The 22,485-nt window shown below is 37.3% G+C and overlaps 1 protein-coding gene across 2 annotated transcripts in view; it reads left to right on the forward strand.

Moving 5' to 3' along the window:
- Positions 1-22,485, forward strand: part of UVRAG (UV radiation resistance associated) — a 238,662-nt gene that overhangs the window by 27,908 nt on the left and 188,269 nt on the right. The window contains exons 3-5 of one of the 2 annotated variants that reach the window (XM_004683215.2): positions 1,257-1,291; positions 16,355-16,516; positions 19,080-19,154. In XM_004683215.2, coding sequence (XP_004683272.1) covers positions 1,257-1,291; positions 16,355-16,516; positions 19,080-19,154 — 272 coding nt within the window. The remainder of the gene's footprint in view (positions 1-1,256; positions 1,292-16,354; positions 16,517-19,079; positions 19,155-22,485) is intronic. The other variant, XM_012725607.1, reaches the window with a different exon arrangement.

Consider the following 22,485-nt stretch of genomic DNA (forward strand, 5'->3'; position numbering starts at 1 on the left):
TGTAAAATATTGTGGTGATGAGCAAAAAAAAAAAAAAATGAAAACAAGCATAGAGTAATGTAGATGGTATGTGTCAAGAAGTGCTTTAGCCAAAAGCACTTGCCCATCAGAGTTTTCTGTTTTATCAATTTTTTTTTTTGCTGTTTGATGGTTCTCAAGCTTTAGTCATTTAGTCACTTTGACAAATGTCACTGTATTTGAGTTTCATTTATATTGTTACAGACTTAGTATCTTTTTAAAAGTTTCATTATTCTTGAACTTCCATTTAAATATAACCTGAAAGTATTGGTCCTATAAAAAGAGTTTGTTGACTGTCTAAACTTTGCCAGGAATGGTGTTTAATGCTGAGCAGATAGCTGAAATACAAAATAAATGTTCTTACGGAGTTTAGAATTAGGGTTGGAGATAAGTGAGATACATTTCAATAATTAGAAATAACTGATATCACAGGTATGTGTATAACATGTGCGAAAACACTGCACTGTAGTAATATAAGCATATAAGCAACCTTGTCTCCTCTGCAGTGAAAGCATCATGGAGGGCCATGCAGCAGGAATGTTGGTAGGTTGTTGAGAATGTCAGTCTGAATCTCTGACATATTTCTCTGTTTTGATCATGTCTTTAGTTTTTGTAGTTGTTACAGGTATACAGGAAGACTTGTGGAGTCATGAAGTTATATGCTTATAGTGGACCATTGATTTTCTGGTTTTCTAGTGAAGTTTCTAGTTTTCTAGTTTGTTTTCTAGTGAAGAAGGTGAACCCAAAGCAGTTTAAAGTGGAATGTTAAGGATAAGAACTATCTGTAACTGGAATGTTTAGGATAGGCGGAACTAGAATGTATTTTACCTGGTTGCTGGATAGCTACCCATCCCACAGTACTAAATAATGTGTATTCATTAGAGATTTTTGAGAAAAACAGAACATATGTAATTAATTGTAGAGTGAAGGTAGATAAGGGAGAGAGAATTTTTATAGCTTCTAGTTAGAATCTAGGTAAAAGGAAGCCAGCAAGGTAAAAACCATGACATTCAATTTTAACTGTTTTTGACTTTTCTTTACTAATGTTTTCCCCTTTAAAATATTTTTTAAAATCTTGATTTCTATTTCAGACTTTTTACAGATAAGGATAGAAAAATAGATTCCTTTAAAATGTTTTAAATGTCTTATTGGAACATCATGATTAAAACATTTACAGGGTTAAGAGTTAATGAGCTTATTTTCTTCCATATCACTTATCATTTTTTCTTCTTTTTCAGAATTTTATAGAAGTGAAGTTATTAAGAATTCATTGGTAAGTTTGCTTTTTGACAGGTTCATGTCACTAAACTTATCACTACTACTGTTTTAGAACATGCTGAGACATAAAGTTAGTTGAAGTTCATTTCTAGCATGATGATGCTTCAACAGTTAAACCTTCTGCTCAGTTATTGCTCGAATCTTGATAAATTTGTTCACTGCTGAATCTCTAGGGCTTAGAAAATGCCTGGCCCTTAGATACCCTTTATGGTGCTTCATAAATATTTGCTGAATGAACTGATCACTTTTCTGTTAAAAACCTTAGAATTTTTTCAACTAGAATTCTATAACTTCTGTTTTCTATAAAATCCTTTGACTGTCTTAGCAAACGTTGTGATAAGTGATATGTTGTTAGATGTAGTGCTGAAGAATTTTATGTCTATGACCATTGTATAGGATTTTTCCACTTGTTTTTTGGCGATGACAAGGCTCAGCTAAGTTGAAAGTGCCCTACTTTTGATAATGTGTACACTAGAGATTTGTATAAATGGCTCAATTTATTGGGCAATGTGAAAAGGAGAGCTTTACTTTAATACGTCTTTTTAATGGTCCAAGATCATACTGGATTTGGCCATTGCCCACTTTTTCAGCTTCACCTCCTGAGACTTTTTCTCATTCTTTGTGTTCTAGACATACTTACTTATTTTAGTGATTCAGGCATGCCTTGCTTGTCTTGTTCCTTATGTCCAGAACATTTGTTTCTGAGCTCTTCATGTGAGTGAAGATTTTGAAGTCTTAGTTAATGTCGCTTCAGCTGGGCCTGCTGTGACTGTTTTAATCTGAAGTTATTCTCTTCTTTCCTACTCATGTTTATTTACATCATACTGTTTTATCTTCTTTAGAGCATTCACCACCTTTTGATTGAAAACTCCTGTTCATCTATTTGTTTATTACCTGCCTCCTGAGAGCAACTGCCTTGCTAGTCTTGTTCACCACTGAAACCTCAGAGACTAGAACAATCAGCATGAGTTATGCATTCTATTTACAGAATCCCTTCACATGACATTCCATCTTTATCCTTAGAACAACTTGTAAGGTAGATGTGATAGATACACAGAGGCCCAACAACCTCTGCAAAGTCCCACAACCACAGGAACCAGAACTCCAGTCCAAACCTCCTGCGTTCAGATCTTTACTACTCTTTCCTCTTCATCAAGCTGTTTTCTAAATGTCTCTAAGATATATTAGATTTGGATTCTAGTCCTTGAGATCATCTCAGAGGAGCTCCAGTTACCAGGAAAGCTCTTGTTCAATATGCATTAAATGATACATGATAAATAACTAGCATCATGCCTCACATACAGTAACTGCTGAGTAAATATTGGTTTCTCTACCTTTCTTTCCTTAAGTGGGGACAGAAGTAATATACAGATAGGGTAGGCAGAGGAGCAGGGGAGGGGGATGTTTAGGGAGCAGATAAAGTACAGATGGTTGCTTTGATTTGTTCCTACCCCCTTTTCCATAGTAAAATATTTAATTGGTTTTACAATATCCCATTCCTTTCCCCTAGATTTAGGGCCTGTATTGTACAGGCCTTAAGCTGTAGGGGTACTTTAGTGGATTATGCTACCTCATTAGTTACCCATCTGTGTAACTGATAGTCACATGACTTTCTGATCCATATTTCTGAACATCATCTCATATCCCTGAGTATTGACTCAGGTCTTCAACTTTTTTTGGCTCCTATCTTCAGTTGCTTCTGAAAATATCTAGGAGATTGTGATATCTTCATTCCTGCTGTAGTTAGGCATTGTGTAGTAGAATGGATGCCAGGTAAGAGAGAGGACAAAAGACTTCCAGTGTCCTACAGCACAAAGCTTGTGCTGTAGTTTCCCCTTAGCCACTAAAAACATTCACTCATACTTGACCATGTGCGCTTCACCTCCCTAGTAGATGAAAAGCTTCTAGAAGTCAGAGACTGCCTGGTATAACTTTTCTGTTGGGTGGGTGGTTGGTAAATGTTGATTTTTTTCCCTTTTTTTTTTTAAAGATTTATTTATTTATACATTCAGAATCAGGGTACAGGCCAGAGGTGTGGGAGGTAAGAGGATTCACTGGAGTGGGAAGCAGAACAGGCAGATATACTGAAACACTGCTGAGAGGAGCAATGGACGGGTCTGTCATGCCATGTGGACCACCCCCATGGCTGGGCATTGACCTCATGCTGCAATGGCTGTGATAGCTTCGTAATGCTGTGCTTTAACCCGTTGCGCCACCAGGGAGGACTCTAAATGCTGATTCTTTGATGTTTCTTTTTAGGGATTTTTTTGAGATTATGTGTATATATATACATATACATGTATATGTATATATATATATTTTGAGATTATATTTTTGACAAGAATTTAAAAAAATTTTATTTATAGCTTAATACAGGTTTAATAACTTTGAGTGTTTCTTTAATGGACATTGGGTACCATAGGAATCAACTGCATTCAGAATATTATGGAGACATCACATTGCTACTTTCTTTCTTGTTTCTACAGAATCACAGATCTAATAAAATTTGTTTGTTTCTTCCCTTCTTAGGACTTTGAAGTTGTTAAACTATTAACTCTGAGTACTATTAGTGGTTTAAATGCTTTTATTTCTACAAACAAGTAGAAATAACTTAGCAGATGCTCGGCAAATGTTTCTTAGTGAATGGATTCTTCTATAAATATATTCATTGATTGATATCCAGGTTACATCCTGAACCCCTAAACCACTCTCAGCTAGCTATTAAATATTAAAGGATTAGGTACAACAATCCTTTGTTTCTAGCTAGTGCTCTGAGTAAATTTTAATTCTGGTGAAGTTAAGTTGGGCTCTGGTTAACCTGTGAACATTCTTTTAGCTTCTGTACCTTTAATGCTTTGACTTTTTGCTAGCCTTCCATTCTGAGCTTGGTCCTCAGAGCTGAGCAACCTGGTTTTGCTACTCTTGGGTGAAAGGAAACATGGAAAAATGGACACAAGGTTAAACAGGTGTTTCCTCGAAGGCTACATAAACAGTTGCATGTGCTTATATGCTACCACTTTCTAACTCCTACATGGTCTAGATCAGGATCATACAATTAGCCCTCCACAAAGATGACAGTGTTCTCTATACTGTCCAGTAAAATTGTCACTAGCCACAAAAGTCTACTGAGCAAGTGAAATGTAGTTAAGTCCCACTGAGAAACCACATTTTCATTTCTACTTAATTTTAATTTAAATAGTCATAAATGGCTAGTGTGTATTTAATTGTATAGCAGAGTTTTAGATACTTCTGAGAAACTTCTTAATATCTGTAACTAGCAGGAAGAAATTTGTCCCTTTTTGTGTGTTTTTAAAACCGCTTTGTACTTATGCCATTACTATCTTTCTAAGTTAATATAATAGATGTTTGTATGGTTGTCTTAGCTCCTTTAATACATGAGATAAGCCTTGTAACGTCAGGACTGTGTTGCTTCATCTTTATGACCTCCGTAGGCATTGTGTTGTGATTGGCTTATGCTTGACAAATAAGCAAGAGGAAAAAAATGTATATACTTATGTTTAATTTCATGCATATAACCTAATCCGAGTTATCATTTGTAGGACTTACCATTATTTTATGTTCACCAAGAAAAAAAATGCCTCTCATTAAACAGAAACAGAGAACCTTGGCAATAGTCTTGTGTGAATTGTAATTCAATCTTCTTGTTGCTTTGAAATTTCTTGCATTCATTCATTCTAAGGTATTTAGTTAGTCATCTTTTCTTCCTTCAGCTGCATTGCTTGACTTGTGATAGGGACCCTTTGTATGCATTTTAACAATAAAATATAAACCAACTTCCTCAATTTGTGGGAATTTTTTTAGTTTTGTAAAAAAGTCGTAGAAGGCATTTCTCCATTGACAAGTATTTGCTTTTTTGACACCAAATTCATATCTCCTTGCTATTTGTTGTTCTACCTATACTAAAACTTAATATTTTTTAAAAAAGATTTATTTATTTATGCATACAAGAACTAGGGTACAGGCCAGAGGTGTAGGGGGGTGAGAGGATTCACCAGAGGCAGAGTGGGGAGGAGATCAGGTTGATTGAAATACACTGCTGAGGGGAGCAGTGGGTGGGTCAGGAGAGGTCTGCCATGTCATGTGGGTCACCTTCCTGCTGGGGAATCATTGAGGCTTAATATTTTTTATTGAGAGTTTGTAATCCTAAGTATATAGCTTTTTAAAATTTCCCCAAAATGTAACCAGTATCCTGGGCCCTTCTGGTGGCACAGCACCATGAAGCTATTGCAGACACTGCAGCATGAGTTGAGTCGCAAGGAGGTGACCCACATAACACAGCAGACCTCTCCTGGCCCACCTGCTACACCCTTCAGCGGTATATTTCAGTCAGTCTGCCTTTTTGCTTCCACTTTGTCTCTAATGAATCTTCTCATCCCCTACACCTCTGGCCTGTACCCCAGTTCTGTATGCATAAATAAATAAATCTTTAAAAAAAAAATGTAACCAGCATCCAGACCAAGAAATGAAATATTTTTAGTGCCTAAAGGCCCACTCAGGCCTCTTCACTATTATTATCCTGACTTTTAATACCATTAAGTTGAATTTGCCTATTTCTGGGCTTTATAAGTGAAATCATACAAGTGTACATTCTTTTGAGTATCAACTTTATATTGTAAGACTCATTCATATTGTGGGTGTATTTGTCATTTGTTTGCTCTATAGTATTCCATTGTGTGAATATACCAGAATTTACACATTCTTCTGTTGATGGTTATTTGATTCGTTGCTAGTTTTGAGCTAATTATGAAAAGAGCTGCTACGAACATTCCTGTGTATGTTCTTGGTTAAACAAACGTGTGTATTTCTGTTGGGAATATAAGTAGGAGTGAAGTTGTTGGAAATATGCATGTGATCTACTTTAATGTATATTACCAAATAGTTTTCCAAAATTACTCTTTTACTGACGCACTTTATGAGAGCTCTGGTTATTCCACATTGTTTAAGGTTTAAAAAAGTCCTTTGAATTTAAATTTTTGATAGTTAATACATATGGGATTTTTTAAGAGAGATATTTTAAAGGGTGCTGAAACTCAGAGGTACATGTAGTGTCTACAGTTTGCCTATTTTAACAGGATTGATTTAAAAACTAGTGTTTTGGGTAGTGCTTGTAGCCAGTGGTACCTGATGATTGCCACCTGGTGGTCAAAGATTGTAGGACCTTTTTTTAATGTTTCAAAAATCAGAATTCATCTTGCAATGTGAAGAAATGTACATGTTAGAGTTAAAGGTGAATTGGAATATCTTACATGGTAATATAAACAGAGGTGCTAAGTAACAGAATAAGGGAGGGATGGTTGCTGGGTTTTCATTTATTTATTTTTTCTGGTCTCTGTTGTTTTCTTTCTTTTTTTTTTACAGCATTCTTCATTTTGTGCATTTTTTCATCTCAGTTGTAATCCCCAGGGGCTTCCCACCACCAGTTCACCTGTGTGCCATTAACACAGTCCAGTGCACTCTTCCCACCCCAGTTCTGGTCCTGTTCTCCCTTCCACCCCCATAAAATGTCTCTGGTTTATAGTTGTTCATTGTTTTCATGGTCACATAGGAGAAATATTTGAGCAGATTCCTGAAAGAAGAAGGGAACTGGCTGTGTATCTATGTGTGTGTGGGATGACTGTTCCAAGCTAAGAAACAGGAAGTTACAAAGCAAGAGTATATATGTACTTTTGTTACAGTCAGGGAGAGGGACACCCCTGAGCCCCAAACCTGCCTGCTTTAAATAAGTTCTACCATCCGCTGCATCAAGACAAAACATAAGACCTTTAGTGCAAAGGAACTAATACAATTAATGTGCAATACAGAAAAGACAAAGAATACAGTTTCTAAATCTAACACCTGAAGTTACCCATTCTCTTGCGGTTTTAAGTCAACCCAAAAGGGATCGGCCAAAGCAAGGCTTAAAAGCCTGCACAAGTCTAAAGCATCTTCTGGTGGGGACCCATTGAAATGGCTCAGAAAAGGCCAGACAAATCTGGAAGGAAAAAAGCAAAACCAAAATCAAGATAAACGTTGCCATAGAGAGCTTCCCTACAGATCTCTCACCCACCTCTGTTTCGAATAGTCCAGAACCAGGAAACAAGCTTGGTTTCTTCACATGACTCTCTGCACCATGTGCTTCCCTCAGGTCAACCTTCTGGCTCTCCCATCCTGCTTCCTTCCTCTTCAGTCTCCTCTCCAGATTCTTCTTTTCCCTGCTCAGCTCCACCCTCCTTTTGGGTGGGGCAGGGAACCTGGGACCCCCTCTTTTCCTGGGGGACACCCTATTACACTTTCAAGTCAGGCTTAGAAGTTAGTATGGCTTGAATGGAGTGAGGAGGGGTGGTTTGAGATTTGGTGATTTGGATATTTGCTAGAGAAGTATGACAAAGATGGGCAAGGGAATTGAGGATCAGGACAGCGGTGGAAATGACCTGGAGGCAAAGAAGATGATCATCAAGGAAAGATAGTACATAATTGAGATTTGGGAAGGGATGAGTATGGGTGGACAAGGACCCTTGTGTCTTCATTTTTCTAATGTCTGTAGCATGATGCTTTACTCAGGGGAATAGGTATCTGTTGCATTGAGTGGCAGAATAATCCACCTTTGACAGGATAGGTGGTAGATCTGTATCTCTGAGTTTTATGTCAGAGTTATGCATATTTCCTCAGGTATATTTAAAATAGAACCATTAGTGGTGAGTATATGTATAATTCAACTTTAATGTCTTTGGTTTCCATTAGCCACATCCTCTAAGCCACTTGTTAACATTTAGAAACTTTTTGATTTAGCAGGAGGTTAGGTGCTTAATATTATTGAAGGATCATTGTTAGTTAATAAATAACTGGAGCAATAATAGAAGTAGCTAAATTCCCCAAAGTTGATTTTGTACATATGCAAAGACAGGGGGAAACTGTGTCATGAACCCACACACACCCACCTTTAACAATTAGATATTCTTACAACAAAAGGGGTTTTACTTTTGTTATAAAGTTGAAAATCTCATGGTGGGAATAAGAACAGCTACAGGTAGTTGAATGAAATTTTTTTGTATATTTGTGTTTCTTTAATAAATAACAATTATCAATTATTAAGAACTGCCCTGCGGTTCAAGTGATGTGTTGAATGAATTATGTACATCATTCCTTGTTCTAACAGTGCTATAAGAGATCAGAAATGGTTCAGACAGGCTGAGGGGCTTGCTCTAGATTACAAAGTTAGTACTATAGATAAAGCTGATGTTTGAAAGTCTAGCCTCTTGTGCAGTGTTTTTTCTGCCTCTCTTACATCAAACTTCTTTCAACTGATTAAATGTCTGCAACAGGTTTGGTAAGGTGAGTGAATCAGAGTTGAATAAACAAACTTCTATAGCATGCATTGTGTGTGTGTGTGTGTGTGATATTAAGGATGGGCTAAAGGCCTGGTTAGGCCTTTATTTATTTATTTAAAATAATATAATAGTTTATTTTTACATCATTTTGTGCCTTTTTTCCATCTCATAGAGCATGCTTTTTTAGGGAGAGCATGTGATGTAATTATTAGAACTATAATATGGCGAAAGGGGTTAAAACACAGCACTGTGAAACTATCTTCAGCCACTGCAGCACTAGTTCAGTCCCTGGTGAGGAAGGACCCACATGGTGTGGCAGACCTCACCTGTCTCACCCGCTGCTCCCCTCAGCCTTGTATTTCAGTCAGTCTGCCTGTTTTGCTCCCCACTCTGTCTCTGGTGAATCCTTTACACCCACCCCCCACCCCCGCCCCTCACCTCTGGCTTGTACCCCAGTTCTTGTATCATAAATAATAAATCTATCATAAATAATAAATCTTAAAAAAAAAAACCTATGAACTTCGGTTGGAATTATAACTGCAGAAATTGTTTTGAAAATTTTGGAAAGAAGCTCAACTGAACATGTCAGCACTTTTGATGAATTATTGGCCTGGCCAGTTCTCATACCAAGTTTATGTTTGAGTTGAATGGTGGTCAAATGAATTAACATTTCAAGCCTGTGGGTGTGTGTTTGTGAGTAGAGAGTTGGTTTCTCTTCCTTATGTGAAATTATATTACCCTGTGTTAAACTGTATCATCTTCAGGGTTTTCCAACCTCTGTCTGGTTAACTACATGATTTGTCGGGAGACTAAGATAATTAACTTGTGTGATTATAGTACCAAGAAAGAGTAGAATTCTATGAAGATACATAGTATTATCTCAGTTTGGGAGAGGGTAGTTAGGAAAAGATGTCTAATAATAAGTGATTCCTAAGTTGAGACAGGAAGGATGAATAAACATGAATGAGATGGGGCAGAATTTATAGGGCTGAGGAATAATTTCTACTTATAAAATCAGCATACAGTTCCAGAGAGTTGTATATTTTAAGAAAGTTTGGGCAATGTTTCTTGTGACCATACATTTGTTACTGTGTAGTGAGTGATAAGAACTGTGATAACTAGTTTGTGTGAGTTTTAATATTTATCTGTACATTACATTCTTATCTGTAAGAAACTTTAACTGAGCAATTAGTGAGCAGTACTATAGAGAAATTGTTCTGATAGTAAATAATCATTTTAGTGGTTTTTTTTTTTTTTTACAGCTCTAAACATCCTGTTATTTTGCCACTGCATTTTTAGTGAAAATGGCAGAGGCTCATACCCAATGTTAAGTATTCAAATATCTGTTCCACCTAGACAAGTAGGCTGGCATGTATAGACTGAATATTAATAAAAGTCATCTGGATTTTTACAAACGCTATTGAGCTTAAAGTCTTTGTGCGGCCAGCTGTGGTGGCCAGCTGTGGTGGCCTGCGTCTGAATGTCCCCAGTGGGGAATTACTGCTCATTTTCTGGCAGCTATTTCATAGATGCATGAAGGAAAGTCGCTGTAATGAGAAGATTGACAATAGCTCAGCTGTATTAATGCTGTATTGGCTTAGAAGGGCAATGTCATCTGCTCAACCACATAAAATAAAAACCCAACTTTCCCCACCAAAGACTTCTAATTTATTTAGAAAGAAGTGTTTACAAAAATCTGATACAGTTGCTTCCCAATTATCCCTTTTCCTCATGCAGTATGACCCTACTTATAGATGTAGATACAATTTTTTGCTTTTTTCTCTTTGGAAAGGGTTGTTGTTTCATGCTTCCCCTCCCTCTCCCCCCACCCCCCCTGGTGCTTTGTCATTCTGATAGTAAGAATTTGGAGTCTATTTTATATTCTAAAGCACATGTACTTTTGTTGAGAAGCAATTATACACATAGGGAAGCAAATCACTGCCTTTTCAGGTGGTTCAATTTGAAGGTAGGGGGGTTTTCCAACTCTTGCTTTTTAGACCTTGAGGCCTAAAATCACATGATGAGTGACACCTTCATTTGACTTGTCCCTGCTGTATGCTTTCTATCAGTGGACCTTTTAAAAAAAAGTTTCACTATTTTATTGAGATATAACACCTAGTAATAAAGTATACAAATTGTAGCATGATGCCTTTCAAAGGAAACCAGATTGGTATAACCAGATCAAGAAACAGCATTGTCAGTACGTACTTTAGTGACTATCCCCTCCCAAGGAGAACCACTGTCCTGACTTTTTACCACACAGATTAGTTCTGCTTCTTTTGAAAAATGTTATGGCATACATTATTTTTTTTTCAAAAGATTTATTTCGTTTATTCATGCACACAAGAGCTGGGATATAGGCCAGAGGTGTGGAGGGTGAGGGCTCACCAGAAATAGAGTGGGGAGCAGAACAGGAAGATTAACTGAAATACACTGCTGAGGGGAGCAGCAGGCAGGTCAGAAGAGGTCTGCCGTGCCATATGTGGGTCACCTCCCAGTCCCTGGATTGAACTCTGGCCTTTCCAGTGATAGTACTGAGATTTAACTGCTTAGCCACCAGGGAGACCCCTTAGTTGATAGTTTATGTGGTGTTTTTTTCCTGCTTCTTGCTTGCAACTCTTCAAAGATATGTAGAATTGGTGATATGTAGAATTGGTGATCTGTTGAATTCCAGTTAAATGGATTATTATCATTTGAATTTTTTATGTTTACATTACTTGTTGGTCTCCCTCCCCTTAAATAAAGAAACCTTATTTAACTTTTTCCAAATGACTAAGGGTTATCATAAAAAACATCAGGTACTGTACCTGACTTGCCCTTCAGGGTTTAGATACTTCTATCGAATGCTAGGATAGATACTCTTCTGTGTCCTTTTTGTGTATGATATGACTTTGTATGGTACCTACCACAAAGAGGTGTTTAATGACAGCTAATACTATTAAATGTTATTGTTATTTAAAAAAAAATTTATTCATACTGGTGAGAGATATGGGATGGTGAAAGGATTCACTAAAGACAGAGTGGGAAGCAGACAGGCCAATTGACTGAACTACATTGACTGAAATACACTGCTGAGGGGAGCAGTGGTGGGGTCAGGAGAGGTCTGCTGCACCAAGTGAGTCAGCTCCCTGGCTGGGGATGGAACTCTTGTTGCCCTGGCTGTGATAGCTTTGTAGTGCTTTGCTTCAACCAGTTGTGCCACCAGGGAGGGCCCTAGGTGTTATTGTTATTCTACGTAAGCTTCTTAAGAGCCCTGTGAAGTGATAGTTGTCCCATTTTTTTATAACTGAAGACTCAGGACACAGAGGGGATTAAATAATTTAGCAGGGTAGCTTACCTCTAGCACTTCCCTCTGTACTGCGCCTCCCCTCAACTTGCTTTATTTGACTGCACAGCGTGAAGTTAAAAGACTAGCCATAAACTGTGGTCTGACTGGCTGAGTTGCTCCTGTTTAAGCTCACCTGCATTTCTAGGGATCACTTCAATGTCTGCATATCTCAGTGGCCACATTCAGCCAGTGATTGTTAAGAAATTGTGTTAAAATAACTCAAGCCAGTAACTCTGCCAGTAGATTGGGAATCCATTTAAAAAGTTGAGGCAGTGTTAGAGTCTCTCCTAGCTTTTACTCTCTGCTAGACTTTTCCAGAGCTCTTCTGTGTGTGAATGCTAACTCCTGGGCAGCCAGGGACACATGAATTATTTAGACGCTCGTTGGCCTGTACTGTGTGGACTTGTGGAGACCATATCAAGGCTCCTGTCACAATCTCATTTTCTAGACTTCCTATTAAATCTCTGGCTACTTATCCAGTTTTCGCTTGCCTCAGCCACAGCTGTATCCTCAGACTACCTGGGTTGTTGCTCTTCCCCTTTCATTTGTCACTGAGATCACTGGTGTAGCTGACTGCATCATGGAGCGGGGGTTTTCCATATTCCACTCTAAGTCAAGGCAGTTACCTCCACCAGTAAAGCTGCTGGTTTTTACCATTTGCCTGCTCTCTACAAATTGAACCTCTTTACAGACCTGGGCTGGGGATGAAAGCAGCCTCGGATGAGAATTCCAGAATCAGCTACACTTACTTATATTAAGTCACTTTTCATCGATGATGGTTTCTCAATTTGATGAATACTGTAGTTGATTTCCAGAACCCTGAAATGACTGATTTTGGCAGTTTTTTTTTCTTCAGATTTATTACTGCTTTTTAGGGAAAAATTTGAAGAGCTACTTACTCTGCCATGTTAGGAATCCCGTCCCTCTTTTGCATTTTTATATTTAGCATTGTGCTCTTCATTCTTTTTGCAGCACAAATGTTCTATCTGGATTCATTTTTCATATGCCTGAAGTACATTCTTTAGACTTTTCCTTAATGTGCATATTCTGGTGTTATACTCATGTTTTCTTGCCTGAAACTATATTCTACTCTTTGTGAAGAATATTTTTATTAAGTGTAGAAACCTAGGTTGATAGTCCTCAACTCCCAGCATTGAAAATAAAATTCTCATGCCTTCAGGTGCTTCTGTTTTTGCTGTTGAGAATCCAGAGATTAGCCTGTCATTTGAAGGTCTTCTAAATTATTAAGGCAATTTTTTTTTATTTTTAAGATTTATTTATTTATTTATGCTTACAGAACTGGGGTACAGGCCAGAGGTGTGGTGGGTGAAGAATTCACCAGAGACAGAGTGTGAAGCAGAACAAGCAGATTAACAAAGTACACTGCTGAGGGGAGCAGCAGGCAGGTCAGAAGAGGTCTGCCATGCCATGTGGGTGTCGAATTTGTGCTGCAGTGGCTTTGGAGAGCTTCATAATGCTGTGCTTTAACCCATTGTACCACCAGGGAGAGCCCTCTTACTGCAAATTTGAAGATCATATATATATTTGGTATTCTGTAGCTTCACTTTAAAATGTGAATTTTTTTGTTAGTTCAGGAAAATTGCCATTTTCTCATCAAATAATTCCTGATTGTTTCTTCTTTGGGGCCTTTGATTAAATGTACATTACATGTTTTCACTCTGTTATCTATGTCTTGTTAATCTTTATTCTATATATTTTTTTCTTTCTTTCTGTGATGCATTCAGTATAATTTCTTCTTCTCAGAAAGACTTTCTACCATATGGCAACCTACTCTGCAGAAATTTATAGGCAGAGGTCTGGGTGGAGTTAGTGCTGTTTCAGCCCTGCCCTGTGAGCAGATAGCTCCTTTGTGGTCCCAGCTCAGTGTGGAGAGGGACTTCTTTCAGACATGGCTGGGGTTTGTGCCTGGGGTTTGAATTATGTGCTTGTCTGCATTTAAGCCTGTCAAAACCAAAGCCCCAAATTTATACAATTGGCAAATTCTTTGAAGACAAAAATCCCTCTATCTCTCGATTTATTTCTCTGGGTTCTAGCTTTCCTTTGTGACTTGGAAATTCTTGATGGTGATGATGATTAGTATTATTTAAGCATTGTCCAGTGTTTTCAATGGGAGGATTATCTTGCTTGTCACCATCAGAATAAGATGGTTTCCTTCTACTTATTCCTTGGGCCATGTATGAAAATAAGTCTTATCCCTCTCATGTTTTACCCAAAACATTATTTTCTGTATTCTTCCTAGCTTTTTAAAAATAAATTTGTCTGTAATAAATTTTGGCTTCTAAAATTAATTCAGCCTGCCTCAAAGCAAGGTTTGCCATTATCTAGTGTATCAGAGTATGCTGTCAGTATTTACTGTGGGCCACCATCCCTTGCATCAGAAATACCTGAGATGTACATTTTTCTATCACTATTTTAGTATGTATTTCTTACAAACAAGGACAATGTAAGAGATGTCTTACATGATTGTCCTTGTTTGTAAGAAATTAATTAGAGAAGCACACTAATTAATTAGATTAATTTTCTATCACTATTTTAGTATGTATTTCTTACAAACAAGGACAATGTAAGAGATGTCTTACATGATTGTCCTTGTTTGTAAGAAATTAAGATGATGATTATAATTTGGAAGATTAAACAATACTATTACCTAGTCCACAGTCCTCTCGCTCTCAACTTTACTATGTTTTGACATATGTATATGTTGTGAAATGATTACCAAAATCAAGTTAATTAACATTACTTACAGTTTCCTTTTTGTGTAAGCAGCACTTAGTACTGCTCTTCCAGTAATCTTCAACATCATTCACTGTAACCATCATGTTGTAGCTTCAGTTTCCTAACTTTTTTATCCTCCTTAACTGAAATTTTATTTTCCTTACCCTTTATTCTTGGCAGACACCATTAGATTCATTTCTATGTTCAAATATTAAATGATACAATGCAGTATTTGTCTTTCTGTGTCTGGCTCACTTTACTTATAATATTATCCAGATCCACTCATGTTGTTGCAGATGCAGGATTTACTTCCTTTTTTTTTTGTTTTTTAAAGATTTATTTATTTATGTATAAGAACTAGGGTACAGAACAGAGGTTGTGAGAGGATTCACCAGAGAGAGTGAGGAGCAGAACAGGTTGACTGATGAAGTACAGTGCTGAGGGGAGCAGCGGGCGGGTCAGGAGAGGTCTGCCACGCCATGTGGATCACCTCCAGGGCAGGGGATTGAACTCATGCTGAAGTGGCTCTAGCTTCTTTTTCTTAGTGTTTTCTTTTTCTTAGTGTTGTGCTTTAACCCGCAGTGCCACCAGGGAGGGCCCTCTTTTTTTTTTTTTTTTTTAAGACTGAATAATATTCCATTGCATATATATGTCACATTTTTGTTAGCCATCATTATGGATTCATAGATTATTATAGTATTCAGAAGGTTATAATACATTACTATACTTTGTGTCCCACAATTAGAGTATTTTAAGTTGGTTTTTGTGTTAATTTGATCTGTTTCCATCATTCCTCTAATACATCTTTATTTCCTGGCACCAGATGTTCTTGACTTGTTTTATACCTTTTCTACCATGACCCCTGGAATTCTGTGTTCTCCTAATAAACCTTAGTTCCTTTTAGTGTGAATAGACAATAAGAGCTGAACAAGTCCTTTGTTACTAGTGTGCTTCTCTAGATTGTCTTAGGGGACTGGGCTAGGAAAGATAAATGAATTCGTATATGCACACAGACACACCTATGCTTATTGCTCTCTTGATCTTTTATAAATCATGTTTCCATACCAGTATCTCTAGTTGTAGTCCAACTGAGCTTTCCATTTATTTGTAACTTACTTTTCCAACAGTGAAAAATCTGGCTCCTACTGTCCTTACAATCTTTACTCTCATGCTTAGAATATACAGAAAGTTACTTAGTTAGAATTGCTAACCTTTCGCAATGAAAAAAACAAGTGTGTACATTATGCTCCTGTGTAATCTTTTGTAAAAATCTGTGAACTCATCATTTCAGCAGACAATGTGATTGTTTACAGAGACTTGAATCCAACAATATGTTGGAGATACTTTGATGGCATTGTTTATATGCTCTTCTTAATAATTGTGTATTATTAAGTTGAGTAGGCAATTGATTCCTCCTATGAAATTATTAACCAGAGATTAGGATATAGGCTCCTTTAATTGACTACAGTGAGAGAAATTCAAAAGTAATATTATTAACCTTATTGCATTATTTGGAATATTTTCTTGGTTCACTTAAAATTTAACACATTTATGAAGTCTAATATATTTAGTTACATTTAAATACAAAACTGACTTGCAGTCTCCTTGAAAGACCTGCAAACAAGTTAAGAGTCTTTCTAAAGCATGTTTTCATTTCTTTCAACAGAACCCAACTTGGAGGAGTCTTGATTTTGGAATAATGCCCAACCGTCTTGACACATCTGTGTCTTTTTTTGTGGTGAAGATATGGGGTGGAAAGGAAGACATCTATCAGCTATTGATTGAATGGAAAGTCTGTTTGGATGGGCTGAAATACTTGGGTCAGCAGGTAATTTTTAGGCTGCGGTTTTTAAGTAGTTCTCCAAAGTAGCCTCTCCAGCCTTTCTGTTGATTTTTCTGGTGCTACATTTCCTAGTTTAAAGAGACTTGTTATGATTGTTTACTTAGTTTTAGAAATTTTAGTTGCCAAGTTTAAAATATAACCTTTTGAAGAAATTTATAAAAATGCTCCTTAATAAACGGCTCATTTAAAGGAGTTTTTTTGGGGGGTGTAGGAAGCTCTTTATTCTGCTTCTTCTGTCTTATTTGGCTTTTCCTCACCTAAAACCTGAAATTAGTTGAAAATAAAGAACGTACTATAAATTACTTCTCTTATGACCAGTAGAGTTGAGTTATTCCAGGAATAAACTGTTTGTTGAGCTCAGAGATGACAAATGCCAAGTTCACACACTGCCATCCATTCTCCGTGAGTGATGTCATTTATTGATTGTAGCACTTTTCTAGCAGACTTCAAAAATGAGTCCATGATCCTTTCTAATAGTGTTCCAGAATACAACTAGAAGTATATAAGAATTGCATGTGAAGTGAAACCTATTTGCCATTCCATGACATAGGTTTTACAATTAATGTTTATAAGCAGCCTTGTGAAGGTTGATATTTTTGCCTTTATTTTTTTTCACACGGGAAAATTGAGCCTCAGAGAGTTTAAGAAAGTGCTCAAGATTCTGCTGCCTGGTGGTGACAGAAGAAAGTATGGGCACAGTACTCTATGATGCGCTCTCAGAAACATCTTTAAGGACTCATAGCCAGAGCTAAGAAAATGAAGGAAAAGATAAATAGTTGGGAATACATTAAACTAAGAAGCTTTTGTACAGCAAAAGAGACAATAACCAAAACAAAGAGAAAGCCTACAGATTGGAAGAAAAATTTGCACATCATATAACAGACTGTTCCAAAGACTTGTTATCAAAGTTTACAAGAAGCTTACACAACTCAACAAAAACAAAGCAAACAACCTAGTCAAAAATGGGCAGAATAATTAAAAAGGCACTTCTCCAAAGAGGACATGCAAATGGTATATTAAAAAAAATGCTCAACATCACCTATAATCTGGGAAATGCAAATCAAAACCACTGTGATCTGCCACCTCACACGGGTGGCAGTGTCTCATATTAATAAAACTGCAACAACAAATGCTGGTGAGGATGTGGAGGAAAAGGAACCCTCTCACACTGCTGATAGGAAAGCATACTGATGCAACCACTATAGAAAGCTGTGTGGAGCTTTCTCAAATTACTAAAAGTGGGGCTACCATATGACCCAGTGATTCCACTTCTAGGAATCTTCCCAAAAGACACAAAAACAATATGAAAGGAAACCACCTGTACTACTTTGCTTATTGCAGCACAGTTTACAATAGCCAATAGCCAACATATGGAAACAACCCAAATGTACAAAAAAGGATGGCTAATCAAAAAGATGTACCCATACACAATGGAATACTACTCAGTAGTCAAAAAGATAAACTCATGTCTTTTGCAGCAACATGGGTGGAGCTGGAAGGGATTATGCTTAGTGAAATAAGTCAGGTAGGAAAAGAATAATACGAGAAGATTTCACTTATAGGAAGAATATAGGAAAACCTAACAAAAGGGTCAAAAAAAAGAAAGACAAAACTTGCAGGTAAACTATAGATTTGAGGCATACAATGGGAGAATGGTAAAGAAGAGGGGTCAAAACAGGGTAGGGAAGAGCACGAGGGCCTATATTGATGGCTCCTGGTTGATGTGATGGTGGGAGATTTATGGGGACTGTATCTGAGAGGAGAAATCAAATATTGTACAAAAATGAACAATGTAAAAAATAAAAAAGTTTTAATCACTTGAAAAAATAAAACTAGTTTGTCAATTGCTACAAACATTCTATTGGGATTTTGATAGGTGCTGAAGCTAAAAAATTTGGGGACAACTGACATCTTAACTACCTTGGGTATCTCTACAGTGATGTATCTATCAATTTTGAAATTCTTTGATTTCTTTGTAGTTCTCAACAGACCAATTTTGTACATATTTGGTTAGATTTATAACTACTGAATCCATGTTTTTTGATGGTAATATAAATGGTATTCCATTCAAAAATAATTCTAGTTTCCCCACGGGGATTACAATTGAGATGAAAAAAAAATGTACAAAATGATGTAAAAATAAACTTTTGTAATAAAAAAAATAATTCTAGTTTCAATACTTGTTGCTGGTATATAGAACCTGTTTTATAGACTAAATGGATTGTGTTTTCTTTGAGATCAGAGAATGTATGATCTGCTTCTGAATCGCCTATATACTTCAGAAATCTTGTCATAACAGCTTTAAAAACAGTTTGTGGAAAATATGTATAAACAATGGTGTGATCTTGTAACAATTTTGCAAGGCCTTTGACTAAAACAAGCTCTTAATTAATTACCTGGTCTTATGATGAGTAGTTTGTTTTTTGCTGGCTTGACATAGTCTGTTTTTTAGCTTTGAAGTAGGTCTTGTTGTAATTAGTGTTCTCTCATCGTATTAAAACTTGGCTGGAGTGAGAAGAATTAATAATGTGTTCTCTTCCTCTTTTAGATTCATGCCCGCAACCAAAATGAAATAATTTTTGGCCTGAATGATGGCTACTATGGTGCTCCTTCTGAACATAAGGTAAGAGGATTTTTCTAATGCTGTGAATGTTATTTAGTGCAGGTAGGCCTTGATGTATAGGGTAAAAAGCTCTGTGTAAATACAACCGTTTTAAGTATCATAAATGTGTTGTTTGATATGACTTAGGGTAAATGCTTTTACAATTGAAGCTCCTTTTGTAACCACTGCAGTCTTTTCTAAATCTAGATCATATTAATTTTTCTGACAGAAAGTCTGAAGTAGCTATTCTGTCTTAGTCTACATAATTCTTTGGGAAGTTTAATTCCAGTAAGCCATACAATTTATTAAATGTTTCTGATGTCTTTTATTTAAAAAAAAAAACCACGAGTCAGGTTATATTATTGTCAGTGATGTCTATATGTCTTTAGGCAGTTAAAAAAAGGAAAGGGAAGATAATTCGTATTTACCAAGTATGTACTACGTGGTTCTGTGCCAGGTGATTCATGTTCTTTATCCTACTTAATGCTACTCACAAACCAGTGAGGTGATTTTTCTACTTTATTTGCTCTTAGCGCTCATGTTGCTTCATAATTCATAGTTGTCTGAAATGCTATTGCTAGACTGCTTCTTTCATTCAACAACTTTATTAAGTACTTTTTTTTTTTTTTTTAATTATATCGGTCACTGCGCTGTAATGCAGTACAATTGTGAGCAAGTAGGTATTTTCCTGCTGTCATGGAGTGAGGAGGAGAGACAAACACTGATAAAACACAGATAAATATATAGACACAAATAGTGGTAAGTGCTATAAAAACAGTTAACAAGGACCTCTTATTCTAGTGACTCAGAAAGATCTTGGGCACTTAACTTTTTTTTTTTTTTTAAAGATTTATTTATTTGTGCATACAGAACTGGAGTACAGGCCAGAGGCTCAGGGGTGGTGAGAGGCTTCACCAGAGACAGAGTGGGGGACAGAACAGGCAGATCGACGAAGTACACTGCTGAGGGAAGCAGCGGGCGGGTCAGGAGAGGTCTTCCACGCCATGTGGTCACCTCCGGGGCAGGCGGGAATCGAACTCATTCGGAAGCGGCTTTAGTTTCTCAGTGCTGTGTTTTAACCCGCTGAGCCACCAGGGAGGGCCTTGGGCACTTTTAATGAAAGTGTGAACTATGCTAAGGGGGTGGGGGCTAGATGGAGCATTCCAGGCAGAGGAGGTTAACATGTTGTAAAGCCATGAAGTGGAAATGAGACATGGTGAGTTAAAGAAAGGTTAAGAGTGAGGAGAAAAAATTTACCAGATAAGGCTAGAAAGGGAGGTGGGCTACATTACTAAGTAGTGGAGTGTTTTTTTGTTTGTTTTTTAATTTTTTTAGTAGTGGCATGTTTTAAGGACTGTTAGCATGGAAATATTAAATTTGTGTTTTAATAATTTCACTCTGCCTGAGAAAGGACTGATTGTAGGAGAGGGAAGATTTATGTGGGAAGGCAGGAAGGAGGATCTTGGAGTGTATCAGGGAGGATCTTGGAATGTATCAGGATTAGAGATGCTGAATAGACTTATCTTAGAATAGAAGATGAAATTGGGAAAATTTTAGGAAGTAAAGTCATGAGACTTGGTGTTAGTTGAACTTAGAGTATAAAAAGGAGTTTTGAAAGGAAACCTTCTGACTTCCTCCTGCTTGGATAAAGTAATCCCCATGTTGTGGGCAGGTGCCAGGCAGTGGGAGAAATAAGGGTGATTAGAGGAAGACCAGGTTCTGTGGAGGCAGACTTCCAGTGGACTACGCTCCTTCTGAGCCAGGACACCAGCAGGCCCAACGCTGCTTCTTCTACTCACTTCTTCGTGTTTCTATTCCATTTCTCTTCCAGAGACGAGAATATCTTGCTTTTTGTTTTCTTGTTTTAATAAGGGTCTGTCTCTCTAGGAGTTGAGATTGATCACACAGATTGAGATTGAGACACCTGGGAGCTATCCATGTGAGGTGTTAAATGGACTTAGAGAGCTTGCTCACTCGTCTGCCCACCCTCCGTGCTATGTCGGCTATATATCATCTGTACATATAATCGATAGAGATCAGAATGTTGGCTTTATTCGTCAATAAACTTAATGGCAACATGCTTAAATTCTGCAACTCAGAAAGGTTGAATATACTTCCCAAATTGACCCTCACCCCAAAATAGCAAAGCAAAGGAAAACCGGGATCTTGTCTGTACGGCACAAGGTCCAAAGAATTTGTGTGAGCTTTAGACCCACCGGCTGTTGTGAATGGGAGGGAACCTACAAGTACTGAGGTCCTTGTGCACCTCTTATCTCCCAGGCTCAGCAGTTCAGTAAGTCACCTGCCTCCAGGTGGTCAGTGAGTGCAGAACACAGAGAAACTGGAAATGCTCTTTTTATGACCTTTCCGCCTGAGAAATACACTGGGAAGTTTTTCCCCTTTGTGGAGATATGTGAGAGCAGTGTTTTTCCCGATAGTGGTAATAATAGGCGATGTTTAGTCAGCACTTCTGTGCTCAGCACTATTCGGAACCCTTTATATATTTACCTAATTTAAACCTCACGATCATTCTCTCTATTGATGAGGAAGTGGACATGCAGATGTTAAGTAACTTCCAAGATTACACAGCTTCTTATTAGCCAAGCTGGAATTCAATACTAGACAGTTAATTGATGTTTATAAAAGATGTATATTATTCTGTGTTCCTTTATTTAATGGGCTTTGTCAGTGTGTAAATACAATTTACCTTGCCCCTTCGCCAGCTTTCAAATGAACACCTGACCTTGAAAGTTTTTTCCCTTTTTTTAAAGAAAATCATAAAGGTTTTTAGTCAAGATGACTTTGTGAGTACATACTTTTGAGACCCTCCATTGTGTCAAAAAAAAATTGATGAAATTAGAAGACTTTAAAGAGATACAACTTTATTAAAACAAGAAAACAAAAAGCAAGATATTCTCATCTCTGGAAGAAAAATGGAGAAGAAACTTGAAGAAGTAGGTAGAAGCAGAAGCGGTGGACTTCCTGGCGGCCTGGCTTAGAAGGAGCTCAGTCTACTGAAAGCTGACACCTCCCAGTGAACTGAACACTAACTGAGCAGTGCAAGCTGAGATAGGGCTCTTCCTGTTCCTGAAGGAGACTGACAGAAGATACAGAAGGCAGAAATAACTGAATAATAATGATGAAATTTTATCAGTAGTTATACAAATGATTTATGATTTTTTTTCCCTTCTGTGAATACCCAATACCTACTATACCTGTTACTGGACTAAGTGCAAAGTATAGGACACAGATTCACAGATGTCTATGTCTCTTAGTTAAGGAGAGAAAACAACTTATATTCCAGAACAGCTCCAGTTTACTGATGGATTTAGCCTGGACATTGGTTTTCATG

This window comes from Condylura cristata, unplaced genomic scaffold, assembly GCF_000260355.1.
Source record: "Condylura cristata isolate star-nosed mole 26May11 unplaced genomic scaffold, ConCri1.0 scaffold00015, whole genome shotgun sequence".
Classification (NCBI taxonomy): Eukaryota; Metazoa; Chordata; class Mammalia; order Eulipotyphla; family Talpidae; genus Condylura; species Condylura cristata.